Below are 24226 nucleotides of genomic sequence, written 5' to 3' on the forward strand. Positions count from 1 at the left end.
ATGTGACAATAGTCCAGTTGCCAGAAGAAAATGCTGTCATTATATGTTTCTGCAAACCAAGAATATGTTACATGTGTATGTTTCATACAAATTTAAATCTAAGGAAATCTTTCTAAAGTGCCGTATATGAGCTATCTTTGTCATCGGGAGGTGGAGGGGATGGTGAATGGTGCGTCAATTAGGCGAGACAGCTGCAGACTACTGCAGACCACTGTTTGGTCCAACAAACAACAAAACTGGTTGCGTTTTAGCAAGTCTCTGCTGTGTTTCAGCCAGCTTTTTAGGCCAAGGTTTTAAGCACAAACACAATCTTTTACTGACCACAACCAAGTGTTTTTTGTGCCTAAACATAACCACGCGTTAACCACAGTGTCAATTTAATGCAACGTTTCAATGTGTCCTCAACAAAGTAATGGTTTGCAGAAAGGCACTTTGCCAACATTTTTTTCTTGTTATTGGGTTGATGGCAATTATCTCACAAAATCTACAGCCACTGTCTGCTTAAAGCCTTGATGTAGTGTAGCTAATTTATTTTGTTAGGGGGCATTTTAAAAGAGGTATTAAGAGCTGTGATGTAAGCCGTTTTCTGATCGTCTAGCTGCTCAGTGAAGGTGCGAGGAGAATAGTGGATTGCCTATGTGCAGCATGTACACGTATTGTGTTCTGCAGGGGACAGATTTAAGTCTTCTGGCCCACTGAGAGAGAGATTGCATTAGAACACGGGAAGTGTCCAACAGTTACCAGCACATCGCTGCCCTGCATGTGTGTGTGTGTGTATGTGTGTATGTTCTGTGTGCACCCTGTCTTACGTGGCTCCAGTGCTCTCTCTCATACCACTTTCTGCACGCGTTTAAATTTGTGTTAGTGTGCACATTGTTGCATGCTGTGCAATGCGAGTGCTCCCTTGTGATGCTTTTTGAGTGTGTGTGTTTGTGTGTGTGTGTGTGCGCACATTTCAAACTGTTTTGTACCATACGGCCAGACGCCGGCCCAAATGAACACGGACCCCCTGTGATGGCTTTGGCCAAGCTGAAACAACACACACACGATATACGCACACGACAAGCATGCTGGCAAATGCTGTCGCACATTCACGTACACACACACACACACACGCACACACACATCCACCAGCTGACCCAATTACACAGAGATGCGCAACGAAATGGAAACAAATCTACCCAGAGAACCAGCTAATTTAGAGGGGCTTAAAGACACACTCACACACAGGGCACACATCCACGTACACACATACATACACACACACACACACACACACACACACACACACACACACACACACACGTGTATCGTCTCTTAGATTATAAAAGACATCATGTGTCAAGTGGAGTTGAGATGATAAGAAAGTGCAAATCACAAATTAAGTGTTATCGAATCTAAAATCGAGTTGCTCTACAGAAATCCTGTCAGTGTATCAAAAGTGTGTGTGTGTGTGATGAGATGACAAGAATGAAACAGAATTACACTATTTCTTTTCTCCTCGTCATTATTGGAAATATATCTATAAGCATGTCTCCTGCATGCACATTTATGTGATCATGCTTGAAGTTTGTTATTCTTTTAAACACGTCTAACTCCAGTGAGTGTGTAAAGACTGAAGACACTGAGGCCACTGAACCAGCGGTTACGTTACTTAACACCGAATCTGTTTTCTATTGTTGTTGTCACTCCTATCTGTTCAGATGTTTGGGAAGATTTTTTATGCATCAGGGTTGAATTATTTTGCTTAAGTACAAAAAAAAATAAGAGAATGGAATCCCCAAACACTTCAAGTCACACTACTTTGCTGTAATAGAACAAAACATTTAAGGTCTCCCTCCACTCAAAAGTGTGTTTTGCTTGTTGGTGCTTCACTTGGATGTTTGATCTTCACTGTGCAGAGTGATGTATGTGCAGAGTTTGATGCTAGAAGGCTGTTTTCACATTCGTCTGCTGAGGGTGGAAAGTTTCTCTGTACTAACCTCAAACATCAGTTTAGGATGTGTACGTAGAATCAGGATTTTGTGACATCAGAGCTGGTGTGGAAAGAACTAGTACTCACAAATTCTGGATTTTGTAATGACGCAGAAGGAGTAAATGTAATTTTAAACCTTCTTGTGGAAAAACAATTATCTGACAGAAAGTATTGCTAAAAGCAGATTATTGTTTGAGGTCTTGAAACATGTCTCGAGGGGAGCCTTTGTTTGCACTGTGACATGACCAGCACTAATTGTTGGTTTAATTTTAGGTCTTGCTGAAGACTGGTTAAGGTCAGGATCAGATTTTGGTGATGATTAATCTCAGTTTACTGGAAAAACATTCCTGGTTGACTCTTTGTTTGAGTTGCACATACTGTGAATGAAAAATATAGAGCTGACACATTTTCCTACAAATAAATGAATGAATTCGGTACACTATCGGTTACTTTTCTAGTACACACATAGCACACACAAGTATGCGTCATCACCTTCACCTTCATCCCCTCTCATATTGTTGGCTAAAATATCTTTTTTCTATTTCTTTCCCCTTCCACCCTCCCCCTCTCCTTCCACCACATCCCCCTTTTTTTCTCTGTGCGGCCTCGGGGAGAGTAGAGCAGTCATAGGGTTGCAGTAGCCTCTAATCAGTGTGAACAGCAAGCTAATTACCAAACCCTCAGCCCTGGCTGACTGTTAATTGCATACATTAGACACCATCAGCAGCACTGCAAGATTAACACTTAAAATCTTCCCATTGCTGTAGTGGGGATGAGTGCTCAGAGTGTGTGTCTGTGTGTGTGTCTGATGGAGAGAGTCGGGGGAGAGAGACAGAGGTGGAGAGGAGGGTCGTGTGCTCTATTCTCTGTGTGTGCATGTGTGGTGTGTGCTGCCTCTGTGGTTGCGGGTGCTAATATTTAACACTTAATTAGAGCCAAAATGGAGACGTGGCAACACAGAGATGTGTGTCGAGTGTTATAGCTTTTGCCATGGCGGGGTTGCTCGGGTGGGGGCAGCCGGTCGTCGAGGGCAACCCCGAGTCTCTGTGGAGACGACAGATGGAGTGACATTAAGAGCATTGCAGTGGAGGCATTTCAAATAATAAAATATCAATATTTACATTTTAATTACCCACTTCTAGCTCCGCCAGGGCCATGTCAAGGAGTGTGTGGGGGAGTGTGTGTGAGTGTGCGTGTGGGCATGTGCCACAGCCAGCTCCACCGGGGCCATGTTTTCTTGTCTCTATATGGAGTCAAGAGTTCTGCTCAAGTGACAATGATCTGCTCTGCTTAAGAATGTCTTGATGAAGGGGATTACACATGTAAAGTAACTAATTTCTACACAATTTCTGTTTGCCAACGTTATTTGTCATACCTTCCTATTTTTACTTTTTCTTTTACTCAATCCATCCCATCTTCCTCTCGTCCTCTATCTCTGCATCCTGTCTCTCCTTCCTTCGATACAATGCTGATGCAGGCAGGACTGACCACTCTGTGAGTATGTGGGCATGTGTGCACAAATCTGTCAGGGGAATTAACCATGTGTACACAAAACTGAGGAGCTTACACACACACACACACACACACACACACACACGGATACTGCTGACAGACAGTTTGGAAGATAAAAAACAGTTGAAAATGAAAAAGGTAAAATAATAACGAGGACAATGTGAATATTTGTATGCCTTCATCTGTTGTGCAGTTAAAACAATAACGTACAAAGTAAAAGACAGCTGGACGCGCTGTTTTGTTTTGATGACGTCTTGCCACTTACTCAAAGTGTCATTAGGAAACACACTAAGACACTGATTGGACCGAACATCAAAATTCATACCCCAGGGAAAGTCACCCCGTGTCTGTTGAGACTCCACACAAAGAGTGAGTTCCTCTCAGGCCATCACCACCATTCACTCAGTGGCACACAATATTGCCAAACATGTTACCACAAGCTTTGTCAGTTGGCAACAATACCAACTTTAAACAGGTTTAATCAGCAGAGAATACATAGGCAGTGATTAAATTACGTGGAAATTACGTGAAGGACAACTGGGTCATGATCAAGATTAAGATCAAACAGGGGTTTTAAATCAGTTATCTATCTATCTATCTATCTATCTATCTATCTATCTTGTGATGAATTCATTTTCCCAGCTTGTTCAATTAACTTGGTTGTGACAGTCTATTGATCTCTTGGTGGATTACTTTTTCAGAACAATATCCTGCCATAACATATTCTCCTGAAAAGAAAAAATCCATAGTCCAAGCATCAGCAAATGAGCTGCCCGGCTATCCAAACCCGTTGGGCAGGAGACGTTCTTGTTTTCAAAGAGGATTACATAAAATTCTTTGCTCTCATGTTTATTTTGTCACTGTCACAAACAACATTTTACATTAAAAGGGATACCAAAGTAAAAATAAATGCGAATGGTATAAATATAGTTGTTCAAAAGAAGTAAAGTGTGGAGTGGACATTGGAGAGGTTTTCTTTTGTGAAGCGATATTGATGTATGAATAGAAACTTGCTGATTGTGACTTTAAAACAGAACCCAATGGTCCCTGTCCGAGCCCGGTGTCTGTATATGAGATTATAAGGCTGTGTTGATTCTATCTTCCTAATCCCCCATAGCTTTCCATAGAGAGAGGACCACAGAAACTCCACAGGGATTAATTTACTATTCACAGATTAGAGATATGGTCTCCAATATCATCATCCAGGACAAGCATTGAGAGGAAGGGCTCAACAATGGAGCAATGAGAGGAGAGAGAACAGAGAGAAAGACGACAACACACACAGACGGAAAGAAAGACAGAGATGAAAACGAATGCACGCAGAGAGACAGCCTTCTCTCCTACAGCATCATGCCTTAATGTCCTAGCTCGAAGACACGAACATTAGACCTCATTCCACCTCCTCATCTGGGCCTGAAAAAGCCTGGGCTGAAAATCTTAATTAATTGTCCAATAGTGCTGCGGGGTCATTATGCATTGCAATAAAGAAGCGTGTAATTATGAGATTTAACAGCCATTACCAAGGCCAGGAACTCGTATGTCATCATCAGCAACCAAGCCAATGGTTTGGTACGGCTGTGTGTGTGGCTTGATGGACAGCACACACACGTGCACAATGCACACAATCGCATATATACATATAGTTCATATAGGTATACAGTGTTTAGATATATCAGAGAGAAATGTTTTTGCTCTTGTATAGGCAAACAAACAGTTGTAGGTAAATACATATGCATGCATGAGACTAACAGGGGAACACAAACTGAAAGAGAACACACACAGAGAAGCACACACACTCGCACACATACCCATCAGTCTGACCCAGACAATAAGGCAGCCAGCTGTGATAGCAGCCTGCAGATGAAACATCCCATCAAGATTAAATAGACACAAAAATACACACATTATTACTGCTGTGTGTGTGTGTGTGCTTTGTGTGTGAACGTGCGGTGAAACACTGGGACCACAGACATGGTCCTGCGCCATGTACCAGGTGGGAAGTGACACACTTGTATAAGGATGAAGTGCTGTGTACAAACACATGCACACGACACAAGGCACATTACTGAAAAAACAACCAAAGTAACAAAAACCATAAAAATGCATTTAAATGAAACTGGACGTTGGAACTGAGAACAAAGAACTAAAAAGATAAATACGGAGACTGTGGTGTTTCAAATTAAATAAAACAGCAGTAAGACAGTATGCTGTAAGAAGGGCCTGTTGCCGTGAGGACTTTTGGTTGTAGTTTTGATCATACAGCATCTGGTTGGAAATTCTGTGTTGGAACGAATGGCACCCCTAAAAGTATGTTCACACTGAACACAAAGCAAACGTATGCCTTGCGTTATTATTTATAAGCATAGCTACCAACCATGTGTGTGAATAGTGGCTGCATGTTAGTTCATAAAACAGCCCCTGTTCTTTCTATTGTTTCTCTGCTTTCTCCTCGTCTCTGAAAAGTAGTGTCATGGGAGAACGGTCTCGTTCCGAAGTCGACGAAATCCAGCGCATGGGCAGTGACTTGTGGCGTCAGAAACCAACGAAAAAAGGCGTCCTTTAACATCAGCATGAAAGTCTGACTGAGGCGGGAGTGGTGGTGGATGGGTCCAACAAACACCAACTTTCACCTGAGAAAGTGGTGTTCGCGTCCCGTAAGATTCTAAAGCCAAACCTTGTCCGTTTTTCCTAAACCTAACTATGTGCCTTTGTTGCCTAAACCCAACCATGTGTGTTTGTTGTTGAAGGAAAAAAAAACATCAATTCGCTGTGTTGTACTGATGTCGTGCGTTTATTTTTGAAAGAAACTGTAGGTAAACAGTACATTTCCTGTGAAAACGGAGGTGTATTTTGAAAGAAGAAAATGCATCAAACAGGCTGAACTTGATATGGTGTCCCAGAATGTCAACAACCAACCCACCCAGGGTACCTTGCATGTCGTATGTGGACGTGGAAAGTCCATGACTTAACGTCAATATGTGACTAGATTGGAGTGAGAATGTGTTGGTCACAGAGCTTCTAAATAAGCATAAATATTCTGCTCAAGTCCAAAGAATTCTCAGCTTCAGCTTCATCTAAATTCACACTGCCTAGACCCCAAAAGTCTGCAAATGTGTCTGTTTGCTCTCATTAAATCTTTGCAATGACTATATATCAATCATGTCACCTCTGAACACGCCAGGCACTCCTCAGGAAACACCCTGCTGGGAGCACTTGAGAGCGCTTTGAAAGTGCAGTGTTTATTTAGCAGAGACGCTTTGGTTGTGTCTGGTGGCTGTGATACAAAATATCCACGGAAGTAAAAATGTCAGCACAAGGTAAAGTACCTGCTCTGGATGAGGGGACAGCCAAATCATAGAGGGAGAGAGGCCAGATTGTGTGGGTTCATGAGAGTAAACATACAGTATATTAATATAAATATATATATATATATATATACAGTACATTAATATATTTGTCCTGCCCCTCCTCCACTGTAATCGGACGGTTGTATAAAAAATTACGAAGTTTAACCTTTTTTTTTTTTCCTAACTCTGGGCCTTCAGAAATGCCTAACACCAAATGCGCAGTGCTCAATGCAGATTAGACACTAAATGAATTGTACGCTGCTAAAGTCTGTGGCGTAAATTTGTCGCTGTGCTGCAATTGCAACGAATTAAAAAAATGCGCTGGCCTCAGGAAAAAAACACTTTGGTGGACACAGCCTCTAACTGGTTGCCCATCTATGAGTTGCATTTATTGCCAGCAATCATACAAAATGTAGGTACCTTAAAATAAAGAACCAACAGGCTAGTGGATGGTTATAATTAATAAAACCATTTGACATGGTTATTTCATTTTACCTTTCACCACTGGGCTACACAGAGGCACAGGGGCAGCCCCAAACTGTTGCTTATCTGCAGGTGTTTTCTTGTCTATGTGCACGAGGTGTACCTGTCATTGTGTGTTTTTACCTATACTGTATATCTAATTTGCCTCTGTGTGTGTGTTGTGTGCACAGACCATAAGTCGTCCCCAGCTGGTGACAGGCACGCTCCAATCCTATTTTCCCACCTGCTTATTCCCTGATGGAAAGGATGAATCCTCCGGACTGTTATTTAAGAATGATGAGTGGAGGATGGGAAGGGGAGAGGTGGAAGAAAGGGGGAAGGTGGAAGAGGTAGCAGGAGGAGTATCAGCCATAAAGGACAAGTGAGAGGGGGAAAGCAAAACAAAGGAGGAGTGGGGAATAAACAAAAACACAAAACAAGGAAGAGAGGGAAGAAAAAGGAGGGGGGGGGGGGGAGGTGAGGATCAATGACGAGGGTAAGAGAGGTAGATGAAGGCGACGGTGGGAGGAGGAACAGAAAGACTGAACAGAGCGAATAACAAGAATAGAATAGATATAGATAAGGAGGAGAAAAGAGAAATAGAGACAGAAACAGTGAGGAAAGTAGATAAGTAGAAAGAGGGAGGACATGGAAAGAGAGATAGAGAATAACTATTTCGTGGCTGTCTGTGAACTTTGCATGAACCGACAGAAATAATGTGATGCCATGACAAGCCTGTCCTTCCTTCCACTAGATTTGCTGCATGCATAGGTGTGTGATATGTGTGTGTGCGATTGTCTGCGAATCCCTGTATGTGTGTGAACTCTTTATATTGCTTTTGGTGTGTGTGTGCGTACATGTGTGCCCCAACAGATAGAATAGGATGATGATGATTTGAAATGGAGTTTGGCCTGTGCGTAATTATGATCATCTATCTTTATGCCCCGCCAGCATATCATATCATATCACATCACATCATCTCTCTCTCTCTCTCTCTCTCTCTCTCTTCCTCAGGCACACACACACACACACACACACACACACAAAAGCAAATTGAAAGTGGTAAAAGCTGACTGTTTGCTAGTGATGACTTAGATGATGATGGGCTCAGATGGTGTGCTGATTTATTTGTTACTGCTCGTCTGATGTCACATATTATAAAACTGTGCACGTCTGTGTGTGTGTGTGTGTGTGTGTGTGTGTGCATTAGTGCACATTCACTGTGTATTAGTGCTACTTTAGGAGTGTACGTTTGTGTGTTCACGGGTGCGTTTATGATGTATGCGCTTGTGTACGCATGCTTGTGTGCATGCTGATGTATGCGGCTTCTCTCTGGTGTGTGTGTTTTGTGTGTGCGTGTGTGACAGACATTATTTGATGCAGATTAGTCAGTGTACTCAGATTGCAGGCTGTGTCTCAAAGGCTGATAGACAAATGAATTTGATTTGCTAATGTAATCAAACTAATAAGAAAAACAGCAATGGGCTGCTGAGCGCAAATCTCATGACTTCAATATTTGTGTTTTTTTTCTCACTTTTACTTGAAGATTTATCCACTGCATGCCTTTCATGACTTCATTTTTTCCTAAGAAATTAGAATTAAAATGATTAAAATTACTTTCAATGAGAAGCCGTAATCTTAAACAGTCAGAAAAAAACAGATCGCAGTGAGACACCACTTTTAAAATCAGTGTAATTCTTAACATACAGGTATTTACTTACTTAATAATAGTGCTGAAGTTAGTAAAGATACTGTCGCTGATGGGATTGTATTGTCTTTAGGCTCACTGCTGCACTACCACAGGCTGCCACTACTCTTCAAGTGACTTCTGTGTGCGTTACTTTTCATTTTGAATCCAGGTCTGATATGGTCTGACACACACGGGTACAGCGACAGCGACAGCTGGTATGATGTGTGAGTCTCGCTGTGTTTTCACGTGTGAGTGTGTGTCCGTATGATGTGTCAGGTTGCCCGACTCTGAAGGCATAAGGTGTGTGTCACCACCAAGGTGTGACCTGATAGAGGGAATACCAGTGTGTGTGTGTGTGTGTGTGTGTGTGTGTGTGTGTTAAACAATGTGTGTTTTTAAAGCAGGCACCTAAAGCTGTGAGTGTCATCATAAGCACATCGTCATGGAAACACTGTCAACATGGTGATGACAAAACAAACACAGGGCATTGGACAGACAGGAGAGTCAACACAGACTGAACGTGCCCTCAGAGACTTAATGTGTGCGGGAACTGGAGTGTGTGTATGTGTGTATTCATCAAAACATCAAATAGGGCACAAATAAGTTATTCTTCACAACATAAAGCTAAGAAACAGATAGTCTCTCTTTTCTAAATCTTACTGCAGATATTCAAAAGGGAGGAAAATGTCTAAGACCGTTTACAGCATTTATCCAGACTCACCCTCAAAATCTAGGTTCTTTTTTGTTACATAAACTCATATTACTGTATATAGGGGGCATTTTTTTCTGATTTTCATGCTAAAAACACTCCTTCCTGTTTCCTAGTTTAGAAAAACAAAACATCTTCATCACTAACTAAAACCCTCAGACTGATCTCACCTTATTATAAAAAAAAAAAACAGGAAGAAAAAGTAAAGCAGTTAAGACAGAAGAAAAGCAATGCACAGAAAAAGGAAAATGTTTTCTCTCCTCTGTTTTCTCATACTGATGATATGCTTCCAATGCCCCCAGGCTTAATCCAATAAAGAAAGTCCAACTTAATCCGAACATTAAGCTCAGATATCAAATATTCTTTCCCTAATTTGATTTCATCAATATTTGTTTTCATCTGCAAACAGGAGTGTGTTTGTTTGTATGGGGCTGCAAGAGGAAACCGTGGTGGTGGTGCACTGGAAAATAAGATGTCTCTGATGCACGAATGTGGACAATGAAACAGACACACACAAACACACACAAACACACACACACATAAGCAAACACACACAGTTGAAGACATCAACCTCTAAATGTGTTATGTAGCTCAGGGATGAGCAGAAATGGAAATCAAACACGCCCAGCAGAGCTCAGAGAAAATCAACAGCGACTGGAAACACAAACATGAAGATATGTACTAGAGAGCACAAAAGAAACAAAATTGACCAAGGCAATGAAGTAAATCAAATTCTGATTCTAAGTCTAAATCAGATCCTGATAAAGTCCCATTTATGAGCTGAATCTCATTAGAATATGGAAAAGGCAGATTCAGTTATATTGTTTCAAAGAAGACGCACTGCTGGCAGTTATGTTTCTTATCGTCTACCTGAACTGACTGGTTTGTTACGAATGCGATCATTTTTCAGAAAAGATACATTTGAAATTTCTCTGCAATTCACTGGAATGTTCTGCTATATGACTAAGCTCTTTTAAACTTGGTTTTAAACCTTCAACTTTTTACCCACAAATCTTTCACTTCTGCATGTTGTGCCTATAAAGACCTGTTTTTATGTCTTTGCTTGGACACTGCCATGGAAATGTTTTTATCTTTTTTACTGCTCTGAATGTGTGTGTCTATGTGAATGGACTGTATGTTTGCGTGTCGCGTCTGTGTGTTAAGAAGGCACCTAGCATGCTGTGACTGTCAAGGTGAACTAGCCTTAGCCGACAGAATGGGGGCAAATCTGCTTGTGCGTTTGTCTGTGTGTGTCCATGTGTATTTCCGTGTATGCGATTTCATGAGTTTACGTGCATATGTGCTCCTGGACCAGCCGCTTTACTGCAGAGGGTAATTGCACTGAGAGGAGCAGACAGAATGTAAGATGAAGTGGGGGAAGAACAGTGAAGACCACGGAGGGAGGGGAGAAATTAGGGATAGAGGAGGCAATATTGTTTTAAAAGTTTCATGCCATTAAAACTCATTGATTTAACAGTTGGGAAAGAATAAAGAGTGTGTGTGGGTGTGTGTGTATTGTGGTGATGGAGGGATGTTTCTCATCTGATTTACCACTCCTCAGCAAAACCTCTTTGCTGATTGATGACAACACCAGACATAATAAGGAGGGCCAGAGAGTGACATCATCACTAGTCTGGGCTTTAACATTCGTCTGTCATCACACACATGGACGCACACACACACACATGCACACACCCACATGGTGCTGTTCTGCATCTCTTGGATCTCATTGTGAAGTGTTATAATGTGTGTCAGTGTTAATTTACAGAGCTGCACTTTCAGAGTCGAGGACGTGTGTATCCATGTGTATACGTCTGTATGTGTATGTGTGCAGAGGTTCCCCTTGGCTGCTGAGACTCAACATTTGATTTGCTAAAAGGAGCAGGACACTTCTATTAATCAATATTTGCTGACTGACTGGGTGTCTTTCTGGCTGATTGACTGGCCGTGCAGTTACTTGACTGACTGATTGGCTAACTAACGGACAGACTGTCTGTCTGGCAGTCTGAATGACCAACTGCTCGACTGGGTGACTAAATCTCTAAGTGAAAACCATTTATAACATGACCAAGAGAGAAAGAGCAGAGACGCACAACAGCAGAGGCAAAGATGAAGGAGGGCTTTGCTCACTGGGTGCCTCACTGAGAATGCTGTGATGTATCAATGCTAGACACAAAGACATATTTGAATGAGTGATCTGATTGATGAGCAGCTGAGCATCATTTTAAAATCTAGAGCTGAACTTGGACTCAATAAACCCAGATTACCCGACCTCTAGCTCACCTGCTGGAGTGTATGCGCCATTTAGGCTGAGTGCTTTGCAGCGGACCAGGTTTGACTCCGACCCACGGCCCTTTGCTGCATGTCAACCCCCCACCTTTCCGGTTTATCTACAGCTATCCTATCAAAAAATAAGGCGATAAACCCTGATCACCCCATCTGTAGAGACATACACGCCCTCTTGTCACACAGACAGGGCTACAACACAGACCCCTCAGTGTGTGGTTTATAATAGCATGCAGGCATTGACGTGCATGATATGTAGCACAGCAGCCTTGGCGTCTGATGTGACATACAGTATATGCATGGGGCAGCGCTTTTTAAACAATAACAATGGCACAACATGGCAACGACAATCATTTACCGTCCCTGATATTTGGCGGCTGATCTTGTCCTCTGCTCATAGGGTCAGGAGCTCCTGGACATTTGTGGCATCTGTGGTTGCTGTTCTTTTTCTTTGAGCTAGCTGCCAACTGTTACTAGCTGCTTTTTAAATCTACATGTGGTGGGTCGCACACATAACACGTCTTCAAAACTTCACACCTGTCCAAGTCTGTCCCTTTTACAGCTGTTGATTTGGCACTGTTCCTACCTCTTACAGGTGAGACAACTCTGCCCCCCATTCTGGATTTTACCTATACAGAACGGCAAGGCAGAATATTGGCGCAAAATTCCCGCCATGAACAGGCAGTGTAAAAGGGGTTACACACAGACAGAATGGCTGGCTAGGGGGATGAAAGAAAAGAGGGGAGGTGGGAGGCATGGAGGGGATAGGGCTGAGAGATGAGGTTGACGTGATAATGAAGAGGTTAAGGATACCATGGAGAGAGAGGGTGGGAGGTCAGATCAGAGAGAGGGAGAAAAGGAGGGAGCACCAGAAAGAGACAGAAGTAGAGAAAGAGAAAAAGAGGGAGGTCACATGAGAGGTTGAAGAGGTGGGGGATATTTAGCCACCAGGTCAGAATAGTATTGTGTTAAAGGCTCTTTGGGAGTATCTAGGTTATTCCGAGGTAATGTTTGTGACCTCCCTGCTTCCCATTCTCTTCCCATTTCCTACATTTTACCTCTTTCACCTCAGCCTTGTATGTTTTATTTCAAACCTCCTCTTCACCGTTGGGTATTTCAATACCCATTTCCAAATCCACACATGGGGTAAGAGTAAGAAAGAGAAAGAAGAAATGATAAGGAGAGGCCAATAAATGGCCAAAAGACAGAATGATGGAGAGACGCATGCAAGAGGCAAGAGGACTTCCCTCTTCCCTTCCTATCCTATCACCACCACCACCCAAACCCCTTCTCCCATATCTCCATAAAGGCCGATTAAATGAATAGACAGACAGCAACCCCCCACCTCCCATCCCCCGATTTTACAGCTCAATCATACTGCGTTACTGCCGACACATAGACCGCTTATCCTGAGTGTCAAAATTGAAAAGGGAACGAAAGAAAGAGAGGGAGAAAGACTGTAAAGAAAAGAAAGAGCAAGTAAGAGGAGATAGGGAAGCAGGAGAATAGTGGAGGGGAAGTGGGGGGCGGCCCGAGAGCAATTTCTTCCTTGAATAAAGAAAGAATGGGGGAGGGGGGGTTGTAAAAAAAAAAAAAAAAAAACACTAATGGCAAGGCCTCTGGTTCTGGTAAAATAGACTGTGTTATAGGTTCTGGCTTTCGTTCGTTGATTCATTCATTTGTTCGTTCCTTGCTCTTTCGTCAAGTCAAGTGCTCGCCTGTCTGTCTTTCTCTTTTGTGTCCACGAGTCCAGATAAGAGCTGCTGGCATGACTGCCCGGTAGTCATTTAGTTATTACAGAAAGAGAGGGAAAGAGAGGGAGGATGAGGGAGTAAGAGAAGAGAAAAGAGAGGATGAAAAGACTAATTCTACAGACAGATAAATGGCTCGTTTTGAATGGCCTTTCTTTCTTTTAATTCACTCTCTCATTCGTTCCTGTTTAAATATTTGCCTCCTTCTCTCACCTGACCGCTCCACGTTCCTCCTTCAACACACACACACACACACACACACACACATACATACACACACACTTGACTATGACATGCAGCCTAATATGCAACTGGAGTTGTCTCTATGAGAGCTATTAAAATGAGATCTTCTCTTCACTAATCCATATTATTGGACGCCAAAGCCTTTCACGCCCGCTGAATAATAACTCTGACAATATTTCCACATACCCACAGTTTCCTGAGAGTGACAGGATACAGCTCATATACTTATATTCTAATAAATGTGCGTATGTGTATATGTGTGTGTGTGTGTGAGTGTGTGTGTGTGTGTGTGAGGCCACTCGTTTGAATCAGCAAAAAGACTTCTAACACTTGTCTGTGTTTATGTGTTTGCATGCATTTCATCTCTCGCTCTGACTCACACACACATGTGCATGTGTGAGGTCCGCACGTGTGATCGTGTCCCGTTCCTTTCGGGATAACAAGAGACACACACTGGGTCTGAAACCTCATTTTCCTCTCCTAATGACATATCAAATGTTTGCATATAGGCCATATCAGTATGGAAATGAGCGTGCACACACACATACACACGCAGCTTTAGAATAAAAGAACCAATCAAAGAGATATGTGTGTGTGTGTGTGTATATGTGTGTGTGTTGTCACAAGTCTCTAAGGTTGGGTGAGTCTGTGTGTCAAACATGACTAGCAACACACACACACACACATACACACACACACACGCACACACGTACCCTAGCCTTGTTATCCCGGGGCCTGTCTTGCAGGCAGCCTCTCTAACGCTGAGTGATGTTTAAATTAGTTTACAATTTAGCCTCCTCGCTATCCGCAGACGGCTCTTAACTCAGTGTGCGTATGCGATGTGTTTTTGTGTGTGTGTGTTTGTGCGTGTGTGAGCGTAACAAATTGTTGCCAGTACGGCAGACATCTAATGACTTCAAATTAGCTGCCTGGCGCTCGCCTTGACACGTTGTTACCACTGTTAGCAGCCTGTGTGTGCGTATGCGTGTGTGTGTATGTGTGTGTGTGTGTATGTGAGGCTGCGCAGCCATATCATGAAGCATAAATTGGCTTCAACTCTCCTCTCTCTGCCTCTGTCTTTTTTCTCTTTGTTTCTCTGTCTCTCTCCATCAATTTGATTAAAAAAATTACTGTACCATGGCGAGCAGAAACGTGTGCATGTGTGTGTTCACATGTACATTGTGCACGTAGTCAGTCAGTCACACACACACACACACACACACACACTTGACAAAATGTGGAACAAGTAGGCTGCAAAAGGTTAACAGATCTATTCTATTATGTTCTATTCTATTCATTGTAGACTCTTTATTGTTTGCCTTATGTGTGTGTGTGTGTGTGTGTGTGTTTGTGTAAGAGTCTGATAAAGAATGTTGAGGCGACGTATTTCTTTCTGACAATCCTTTCCACCCTGAGTGAACAGTAGATCACTTTCTGTGTGTACATGTACGCATGTATGTGTGCGTGTGTGTGCGTGTGTGTTTTAGAGAGAGTATTAGATCAGTGTTCAGTGTTGTAAACAATGAGGATTTCATAAGGTGTTCACATCACACACACACACACACACGCACACACACACACACACACACACACACACACACTTGGAAGATGAAGAGTTCTATCTTTCTCTGTGAGCAGTGGATTGCCTTTCTCGTTCATCTAATCACGCCATCTTCTCTCCTCCGCCAAGCAATCGTTGTGCTTCGCTCCCTCCACACAGAAAGCTGCACACACACACACACACACATACATACACACACACACACTCAGCCCAGCACATAACCTGGCCAACTCAGTCCATTCACTTGTAAAAGTAGTGAGCAAAGGAAAAGGCAATCCCAATGCAAAACAATACATTAAATATACATCATGTGTACATTAGTGTGTCTATAGAGGTCTGCGAGTTCTCTGTGTGTGTGTATGTTATATATACAGCAGGTGCATCCCAGAGGTATGTGAAGGAGAGACAGAGAGAGCAGGCAAGAGAGATAAATGGATTAAAATAGAAAGCATAAAAAGAGTAAAATGCGGGACGGGGAGATTACAGGAAAGAAGATAGGATTGGAATGAGGCTATATGTTGTTTTGAGAAAAATAAATATTCAACGGGCTATACTTGGTATATGGATCGATATATATGTCTGCTTACTGCCCATATAGCAGCACATAGATCAATACACTAACAAGAAGCAATGCATATTCCCATCTCCCTACCTCTCTCCCTCTCGCTCTTCATCTCTTTTTCCTCTTTCTCTCTGTTATTTTCACATTTATTGATAAGATATAATACATATCATTTGGAGACCCTGTTATCCAATGCCATTGACTTTATTGTTATAGATTTACGCAGCATGACTGAGTGGTATTTATGCCTCTAATCTGGTGCTTCCCTCTATACTCCCACAAACCCCCCTATACTGTTTGAGCCGTGGCAGCAGGGGGTAATTCTATTTTATTCTGTTCTATTCTATAACCATATTTCCGGTCGACAATGGGACTAATCTTTGTGCTAATCTGTGTTAATCTGAGACACTGCTCTTCCCTCCTTTCTGCCGTCACAACAGGTACTGTCACTTAAACCAAAACCAGATTATTGTTTTAATCTCATACGTCTTGCTCCCTGTCTTCCTCTTCATTTTAGCGTCCACGGCCAGTTGCATTCATCTTCATCAGTCTGTCCTATGTTTTGTGTTCCTATTTTCTTGTTTTTGGGCCCTTTCTTGTTACTGCCATTTTATAAATGTTCTCATCTTGTAGTTGAGAACCAATATTGAGAGAAGGAGTCAGTGTGAACAGATTATATTAGATTCTTCTGTTTTAGTGATGGACCTGTAGAGCGAACATATACACTAAAAGAAGAAACAGACATTCTACTGTATCAAAAGCTATTCACTGCTATATCATTAAAATGTGACATTTTCATTGCACTTTATTAGTTTGATTTACTGTCTTTTCTAATCTTTTGCATTTGATTTACATCACCTGCTGTTTAAAAACTCTCTACAATGTTGTTTTAAATCCTATATTAAGATTGTTACCACACAGAAATATGAGTTAATGTTCATCACTTCAAACACAAATGACCTCAAATACATGTTCTGTCTCTCATTCAACAAAACAAAACCTAAAAAAAGTCATATTAGTCTTGTCGTGTTTTTGTATGAAGTTTTTGACTTGTAATACCAGCACATAAATAGTTCACCAGTAGGGTAAAACTGTGGTTTCAAAGGGCATTGTCATATATATTGCACAGTGACTCACAAACACATCCACCCACACACACATCACATATAAGGGGATTGGACTGTTTGGTTCAAAAGTTCAGAATACCCGAGTGTGCGTGTGGCAAAGGTGTGATACCAGAAAGGGCATTTGGTTGATCAGGTGGAGGAGTCAACAGTTCAGACTGTCTGAGTGCAAGGATTAGGGTGAAAGGTCATGTCTTAGCACCTGGTGTACTTGTGTGTATGTAACTGTGCCCGAACTGCATCTGGAGGAGCTGATTCCAACCTTGTACTCGGCCAATTCACACAGCATGTGTTTCCAACCTGTATATGTGCGATGGTGTGTGTATGAAATCTCCTATACTCTGGAGCTGGGAAAAAAATGGACATACGTATGTGTGTGATTGTGTCACAACATGGAGTCAGGCTGGGTTCAGTGTGAAAGTCAGGGTTCAGCAGTTTTTTTTCTCCTACCTGGGATATGTTTGGCCCAGCCGATGTTGACCACCAGCTCTCTGTCCGCCAGGTCACACAGCGTAGTCAGGGCCTTGATGTCGCTGTCTGGTACTGTTGGGTCAGGCATGGCGTAAATCTTCTCTGGCTCGGCCACCAGCAGGTGAGAGACGATTTTGTTATCTGCAAGGCAGCCAAAGGCAACTGACATGACCACCAGACAAGGAGAAAGACACAGAGACAGAGAGATGGTGAATGTTTGCCGTATTAGGCTGCAAGCTGTTCCACACCAATCCGGTGCAAAAAAAGTGAAAGGTCATATGCAAAGTCCCTTATAACATGGATTGCTAGATAACATGTGTCTAAAGGTGTTTCCATATGGGGTAAAAAAACAGTAGCTGACATGACCATTAGACTGGAGAAGGAAACAGAAACATGTCACAACAAGTCAACACGTAATTCATTTCAGTATTCTCGAGTTAAGATAATACACATAGAGCATTTATACATAATACTGTATATATTAGAGGCCGACTGATTCATCGGTTTGGCCAATTAATTGGCGTCGAAAGGAGGTTTTATAAACTGTCGTTCTGGCGGAACTTGGCTCTGACAGTGAGCCAATGGCTGTGCAACCTCCAACAGTCACATGGCGACAAATATAATCAACAGGTGCTGATGAGGGGGAGTGACATTGGCCGATTAACAGTCAATTTGCTTTTCTCTGTTACAAAGTATCATCATTATATCGGCCTTTACAAATCCAGGTTGACCTCTAATAAACTAAGCACAAAAAGTAAGTAAATTTGTGTTTGGTAGATTATTTCTTTGTTGTAACAATGTTTCTTGGCAATAAATCTTATACCACTGGAAAGCCTGTTTATTTCCCCTTTAAATGGTGCCACATTTGTAAGGAACATGAGTTTGTGGGATGAGCAGCAGAGCTGAGTATGTGGGCTGCGCTCATGAAAATTTGCCAAATCTTCCCTGCCAATGCCAAACAGCTTTTTTTTATTTTGCTGTTGACCTTTTGTGCTTAGTTTATATACAGTATGTATGTGTGCATGATTTGTATACAAACATGAATACGGAAGAATGTAAAACTTGTTTGGTACTGAAAAAAACTGAAATATATTAAAACCTTTAAAATCGTCACACATACTTAAAAGAGTGGATGTAAGTGTAGGTCAATTTTTGACATTATCTGAACAGTAATTTTTACTGTAAAATAGTGATATAGTATGGTATAATATAGTTCCTTTTGCAGTTCACTGTGAAGTGGCAGTTTTTGTGCCATGTTATTCTAAAATATGTGAAAGAAAAACAAGATTAAATCAGAGGATGCTTGACTACAAGGCCCTGTAATGTGCTGTGGAATTTTCCAACAATCAAGCAGCAGATAATTGATTTGATTACAGTAATTTGGCAGGACTAAAGATGACAAAGGATCAAAAAAATTATTGAAACGTTTCCAGTTTAGGAGATGCTTCAAGGTGTGATTAAAGGCGATTACTGCTGGTGATTCAGGTTGCTTAAAAAACGTTGTCTTTTGTATCGCGGGCCTAAAGAAGCTTCGCTGATACATACAGGAGGGAAAGATAATACTGAAAGCCAAACAGCTCAGCTGGTAATGGTGACATGTGGTGATGAGATCTCTATGGCCCATTAGTAACAGACTGATACCCTGCTTCCAAATTAATCCACTGACTAATCAAGCATGGGAATAATAACAGAGGATAGAAGAGCAAGAGCGGAGCGAGGGATAGAGGAAAAGAGAGAGGGAGATAAGCAAAGAAAAAAAAATGGGGGAAGACAGACAGGTAGAAATAGAGCCGTGGACAGATTGTAAAAGACAGACAGGAAGAGTCGAGAGAGCGACAGCTAGATAGAGATAAACAGCAAGAGAGAGTGAAACAGAGTTGGGGGGATGAGTTGTGTATTGATCTAACACTCTCCACCCCCAATTCTGTCTCTCTCACACACACACACACACACACACACACACACACACACACACACACACACACACTTGTACATAGATATATTCTTTCCATCCTCTTCCCTCTAGCTCCAGCTCCAGGGTCGTTTGAGCCAAACCAATCCCAGTCACACTGCAGTATCTGTGGGTAAATCTTATTTAATGTTTCCCTAATTAGAATCAATGGAAGCCCATTTCCAAACCCTGGGCTATTGTTCTGTTCTCACACAATCAATGGGGACGCCGAGGCTAGGGATTGGGCTACAGATAGATAGGCTGTGTGCGTGTATCTGAGAGCGAGACAGAGGGACAGAAAGATTTTTTTTTTTTTGTGCGTATTGACCGTGTGTGAGAGAAAAAGAACAAGAGAGACCCAGGAAGTCTATATCAACGCTATAGTTTGTGTTTTTAGTTCAGAGAGAGATCTGTGTTGATACATATATTAAGGAAAAGGTGTGAATAAGGACAATCTAAAGTTGTCAGTTGTGATTACTGTAAATGACTAATGTTGGGACTAAAGAGTTAAATAAACAAACCAAGAAAGCTGATCAATAGCCCCTCAGTAAAGACATTCAGTTAGCTGGAACACACACATGCTCTGTGTATGCAAACACCAACATCAGAAACACACAGGCACACACACACATATTGTACATGCATTCATATTATCCCATCATTTCAATGATTAGTGGTGCAGAAGTCCCGGTAAGCTGCCGTGCAGCCATTCAGCATATTGGCCTAAAGCAGAATATGCTCCAGCTTTAAGCAAAATGGGCTTTGGGGACCAAGCTGCTAAACACTCAATCTGCACTGCATGTGTGTGTGTGTGTGTGTGTGTGTATGTGTGTGTGTCATGTGTGCGAGCAGACGCTTAGCTAAAGAGCTAACTCTAGTTTGATGTGGTTGCCAGATTGGATTTAATCCGGATTAGGGTTCTGGCTGTTCCCCCTCCCTTCCTCTGTCTCCCTTCCCCTCCTCTTCTCCCTCGCACTCTCTCTCTCTCTCTCTGAGAAACCTTCTGATTTAGACTCAGTCTCTCCCTCCGATTCCACCTGTCTCTCTATCACTCTCACTCACTCTCTCCCTTGTTAATTTTTCAATCATCAGTCTTTGGCGATGGTTTTATTCTTTAAAAAACGCAGCCAATCCAGCCGGAGCTAAATGAATACCTTTATAGTGAAATATTACACACATAAAATGTTATGACCCCAAACTGGTAGCAGTAGAGGCAGGGAGATAAACTTGGTCCCAAACAGATGGGCTTCTCACTACCCTGTGTCTATTTATGTGTGTGTGTGTGTGTTTAATTTTTTTTACTCTCCAACTGTCTCCATTAACTCCATGAACTGATGGCAGTTCCATGTACTTCTGATCTTTGAATGACTCCTGTGTATTACATGAACACTGCCTGCACATCATGATACAATATGCTGGAATCTGAACATTTTCTGCTCATTTCCAGGGAGGGTGTTCCTCATGCACTGAACACAGTATGCCCTTCATTGTTCCCTGTGCATGCCATGTCAGATGCTGTTGTCACTGTGGCACATATGTCAATTTGTAGAGTTACTGTGCACCGAGGACAGTATGCAAATCTTGTCCTTGAGAATCACTGCTCAACCTCGCAGAGAAAAGGGCTATTATGTACTGTAACCAGTTAGTGTGTGTGTGTTCTTACATGGCTTCTTGGGAGGCAGAGCCAGCTGTGGGTTCAGGTATGGACTGTTGTCTGCATCTATCCGGCGTTTGTACTTCTGTCTCCCACCACGAACCCTGTCCAGACGAACACCTGTAAGAAATGACAGAGGAAGTGTATCAATACACTGCATGACCCTCGCTTCAAGAGAAAGTCAAAGAGACTTTTGAGCTCTTTTGATTATTTAACATAGAGACAAGGAATATAAAAAAAGAATATAAAAAGAGAGAGTGGAAATAAGATGAAAATGTGTGGACTGGAAGAAGATTACATATGATGTCTGGGAGTGAAACGCTGATAGCTGTGCTGTTTCTGCAGTGCATACGTGTGTGTATGTGTGTGTGTGTGTGTGTGTGTGTGTGTGTGTGTGTGTGTACGTCTGGTATGCACGCAGGCACTTTTATGTTATTGTCAAGCTTGCTAAACTCACTTGCCTCTTTTATTCTGCAACAAGCCTAATTTATAGAGACACCATTTGAGTAAAAGGCGCTTCTGTCTCTCTCATGTCGTCTCTCTGGCTTTCTGACTTACTCTTTTCCTGTCTCTTACCCAATCTCTGTCTCTCTGTTGTCGTCTCTCTCTCTCTCTCTCTCTCTCTCTCTCTCTCTCTCTCTCTGTCTCGTTAATTAATTGACACAAAGGAGTCCTAATTTAATTAGGCCTATCTCTCAGGGGATTGGATGTTACCGTGGTTACCACTTAAAGATGGATAAGGAAGACAGAGGTGTCATGTACCCTGGAGGAAGAGAGGAAAGGAGGAATCTGGAATTCTGTTTATACCATTCAGAAATAAAACGACGCTCAACAGAGAAGAACACTGTCCACAGAAACTTCATCAACAGATGGTCCAGAGGGGGAGAAAGTTATCCTAATGTTGCACACACCAAAAATGATACCACAATTCCTGCGTAGTGCTTTACACTCCACTGATTTTAAAGGTTTTCTGATGCAAGGTACATTTAAAACAGTGAGGATTTAAATGTATAGACAGAGAGAGAAGAAGAGGGAAACAGGAGCCAAAAAGAGTGAGAAAGCAAGAAAGAGATTTGCTAACACACAGAGATTTAAATCCTCTGAAAAATGTGCTGACCACGACCAAGACAACACACCTTAGAGATTTAACAGAAAGACTTTCTATTGCCAGCAAAAAAAAAAAAGTCAGGGAGCATGCCTGTCCATTCGTTGGCATTTGTAAGTGCTTGTAAGTGCACGTGCTTCCCTGTTTTATTTGTGTTTTGTACATGTGTACATTTTATTAAAGCCATCTTACATTGACGCACATTTTTTCTATGGAAATGTAGTCATTTAGAAACCTCTAACTGGCCCAGGCAGCAGTCAACTCAGTGAACTGAACATGACGTGCATCAGTGTGTGTGTGTGTGTGTGTGTGTGTGTGTGTGTGTGTGTGCGCGCGCTTGAGACGAAAATAGGTAGACAGAAGGGCTGACAGTCCAGGTACAGTGGGGGGGACAGTGTCAGCAAACGGTCAAGAAACTCTTAACACCAGGGGGTACAAACCCACTCACACACCCACCCTCTACTTTCTCTCACACACACACGTTCACACAATGTCTATGTTTCTCTAACCCACACCCCCGCCTTGTGTTTGGGTAAGCCCCCGACAAGCAGCTTGCTCAGTCACTACCTGGGTCAGTGGTTGGTCAGAGGAGGAGAAGGAGACTGAGAGAGGAAGTTAGAGAAGGTGGAAGTTTGGATGGGATGGACAAATACAGTCTAAATGAAAGGAAGGGTTTGAGGAAGAGCTTAAATCAGTAGGTAAGTGTGTCTCAGTAATATGGCTGCACGTATTCAAACCACAGAATCAAATTAAACTCAGCGAGAAATTAATTAAAATTTGATGCAGCTATCAAAAAGGGATTTTTGGGCAAACATCTGTTTCCCATGTAGCACCGCTTGTGCATCTATTTATGATACGCCTACACCTCCTGCTACAGCCTCCAATCACATATGTACTTTGCGCCACTTCTAAAGAAAAACCCACACAAAAACTGTAACATACAAAGCATACCATCAAATATATGGGCGGCACCACCAGCCTGGCACTCTCATTTAAGGAGGCAGCATGGTATCAGAACAGAGGAAACCAACACTGCCTGTAATGTTAGTAGAGTGAGCAGTTAACCTGAAGCAATGCAAGCATCTGCAACTAATGCTGCTTCCGGAGCACTCTTGCTGTTAGCTACTGCCCTCCTGGTTAGGGGCAGTGCTTTGCCTTTGTGCCATATATCAACAGATTTTCAGTCAGTCTTATTTACTCTAAATTTACACAAAAATGAAAGCAGTCAGTCTTAAGACACATTCCCATATATTGCTGTCTATTGCATGCACACTTTTAACCAGGCACACACAAACTCTCACACGCAGACTCACAATTTTTCACTTTCTCTTTTCCTTATACCTAAAAGACCCAGCGCTGTGCCGAGCTCACTTTATAAAGAGCCCTCTCTAACTACCTCATCTATTTTCCACCAAATTAACTCTCTCTCAGCACTGATTAATGATCAAATCTAAATGAATCAAATTAAAAATTGAAAATTATATTTCCAAAGCCCACAAAAAAGAGACAGGAGGAGGCTAGGGGGAGAGTGAGAGTGCTCTACCTCCTCTTAACAAATGAGCCTTCAAGCCGTAAAGAATGGGCAAGAGAGGAGAGGAGAGGAGAGGAGAGGAGAGGAGAGGAGAGGAGGAAAAGAGTAAATTTCAGGATAAGAGAAAGGCAAGGGAAGAACAGAATAAATGAACAGGGAATGGGTTAGAAATGGCATGAGAAGGCGAGAGAAAAGAAATAAAATTTAGATAAAAGTGATAAAAAGCATTAATGGGAGATTATGATAAAAGAAAGAAGTAGAAAAAAGAGAACAGAGGAGAGAGGAGTAGAGC

General features: G+C 42.1%; 1 protein-coding gene across 6 annotated transcripts in view; it reads right to left on the bottom strand.

Annotated features, from left to right (window-relative positions):
- esrrga (estrogen-related receptor gamma a) overlaps positions 1-24226 on the bottom strand; it is a 186719-nt gene that overhangs the window by 21071 nt on the left and 141422 nt on the right. For 4 of the 6 annotated variants that reach the window (XM_033624368.2, XM_033624325.2, XM_033624360.2 and 1 more), the window contains 2 exons: positions 21308-21418; positions 17673-17855 (listed from right to left, as the gene is read on the bottom strand). In XM_033624368.2, the coding sequence (XP_033480259.1) occupies positions 17673-17855; positions 21308-21418 (294 nt within the window). The remainder of the gene's footprint in view (positions 1-17672; positions 17856-21307; positions 21419-24226) is intronic. The other 2 variants (XM_033624343.2, XM_033624351.2) reach the window with 1 other exon arrangement.

The sequence above is a fragment of the Epinephelus lanceolatus genome, chromosome 2, assembly GCF_041903045.1.
Source record: "Epinephelus lanceolatus isolate andai-2023 chromosome 2, ASM4190304v1, whole genome shotgun sequence".
Classification (NCBI taxonomy): domain Eukaryota; kingdom Metazoa; phylum Chordata; class Actinopteri; order Perciformes; family Serranidae; genus Epinephelus; species Epinephelus lanceolatus.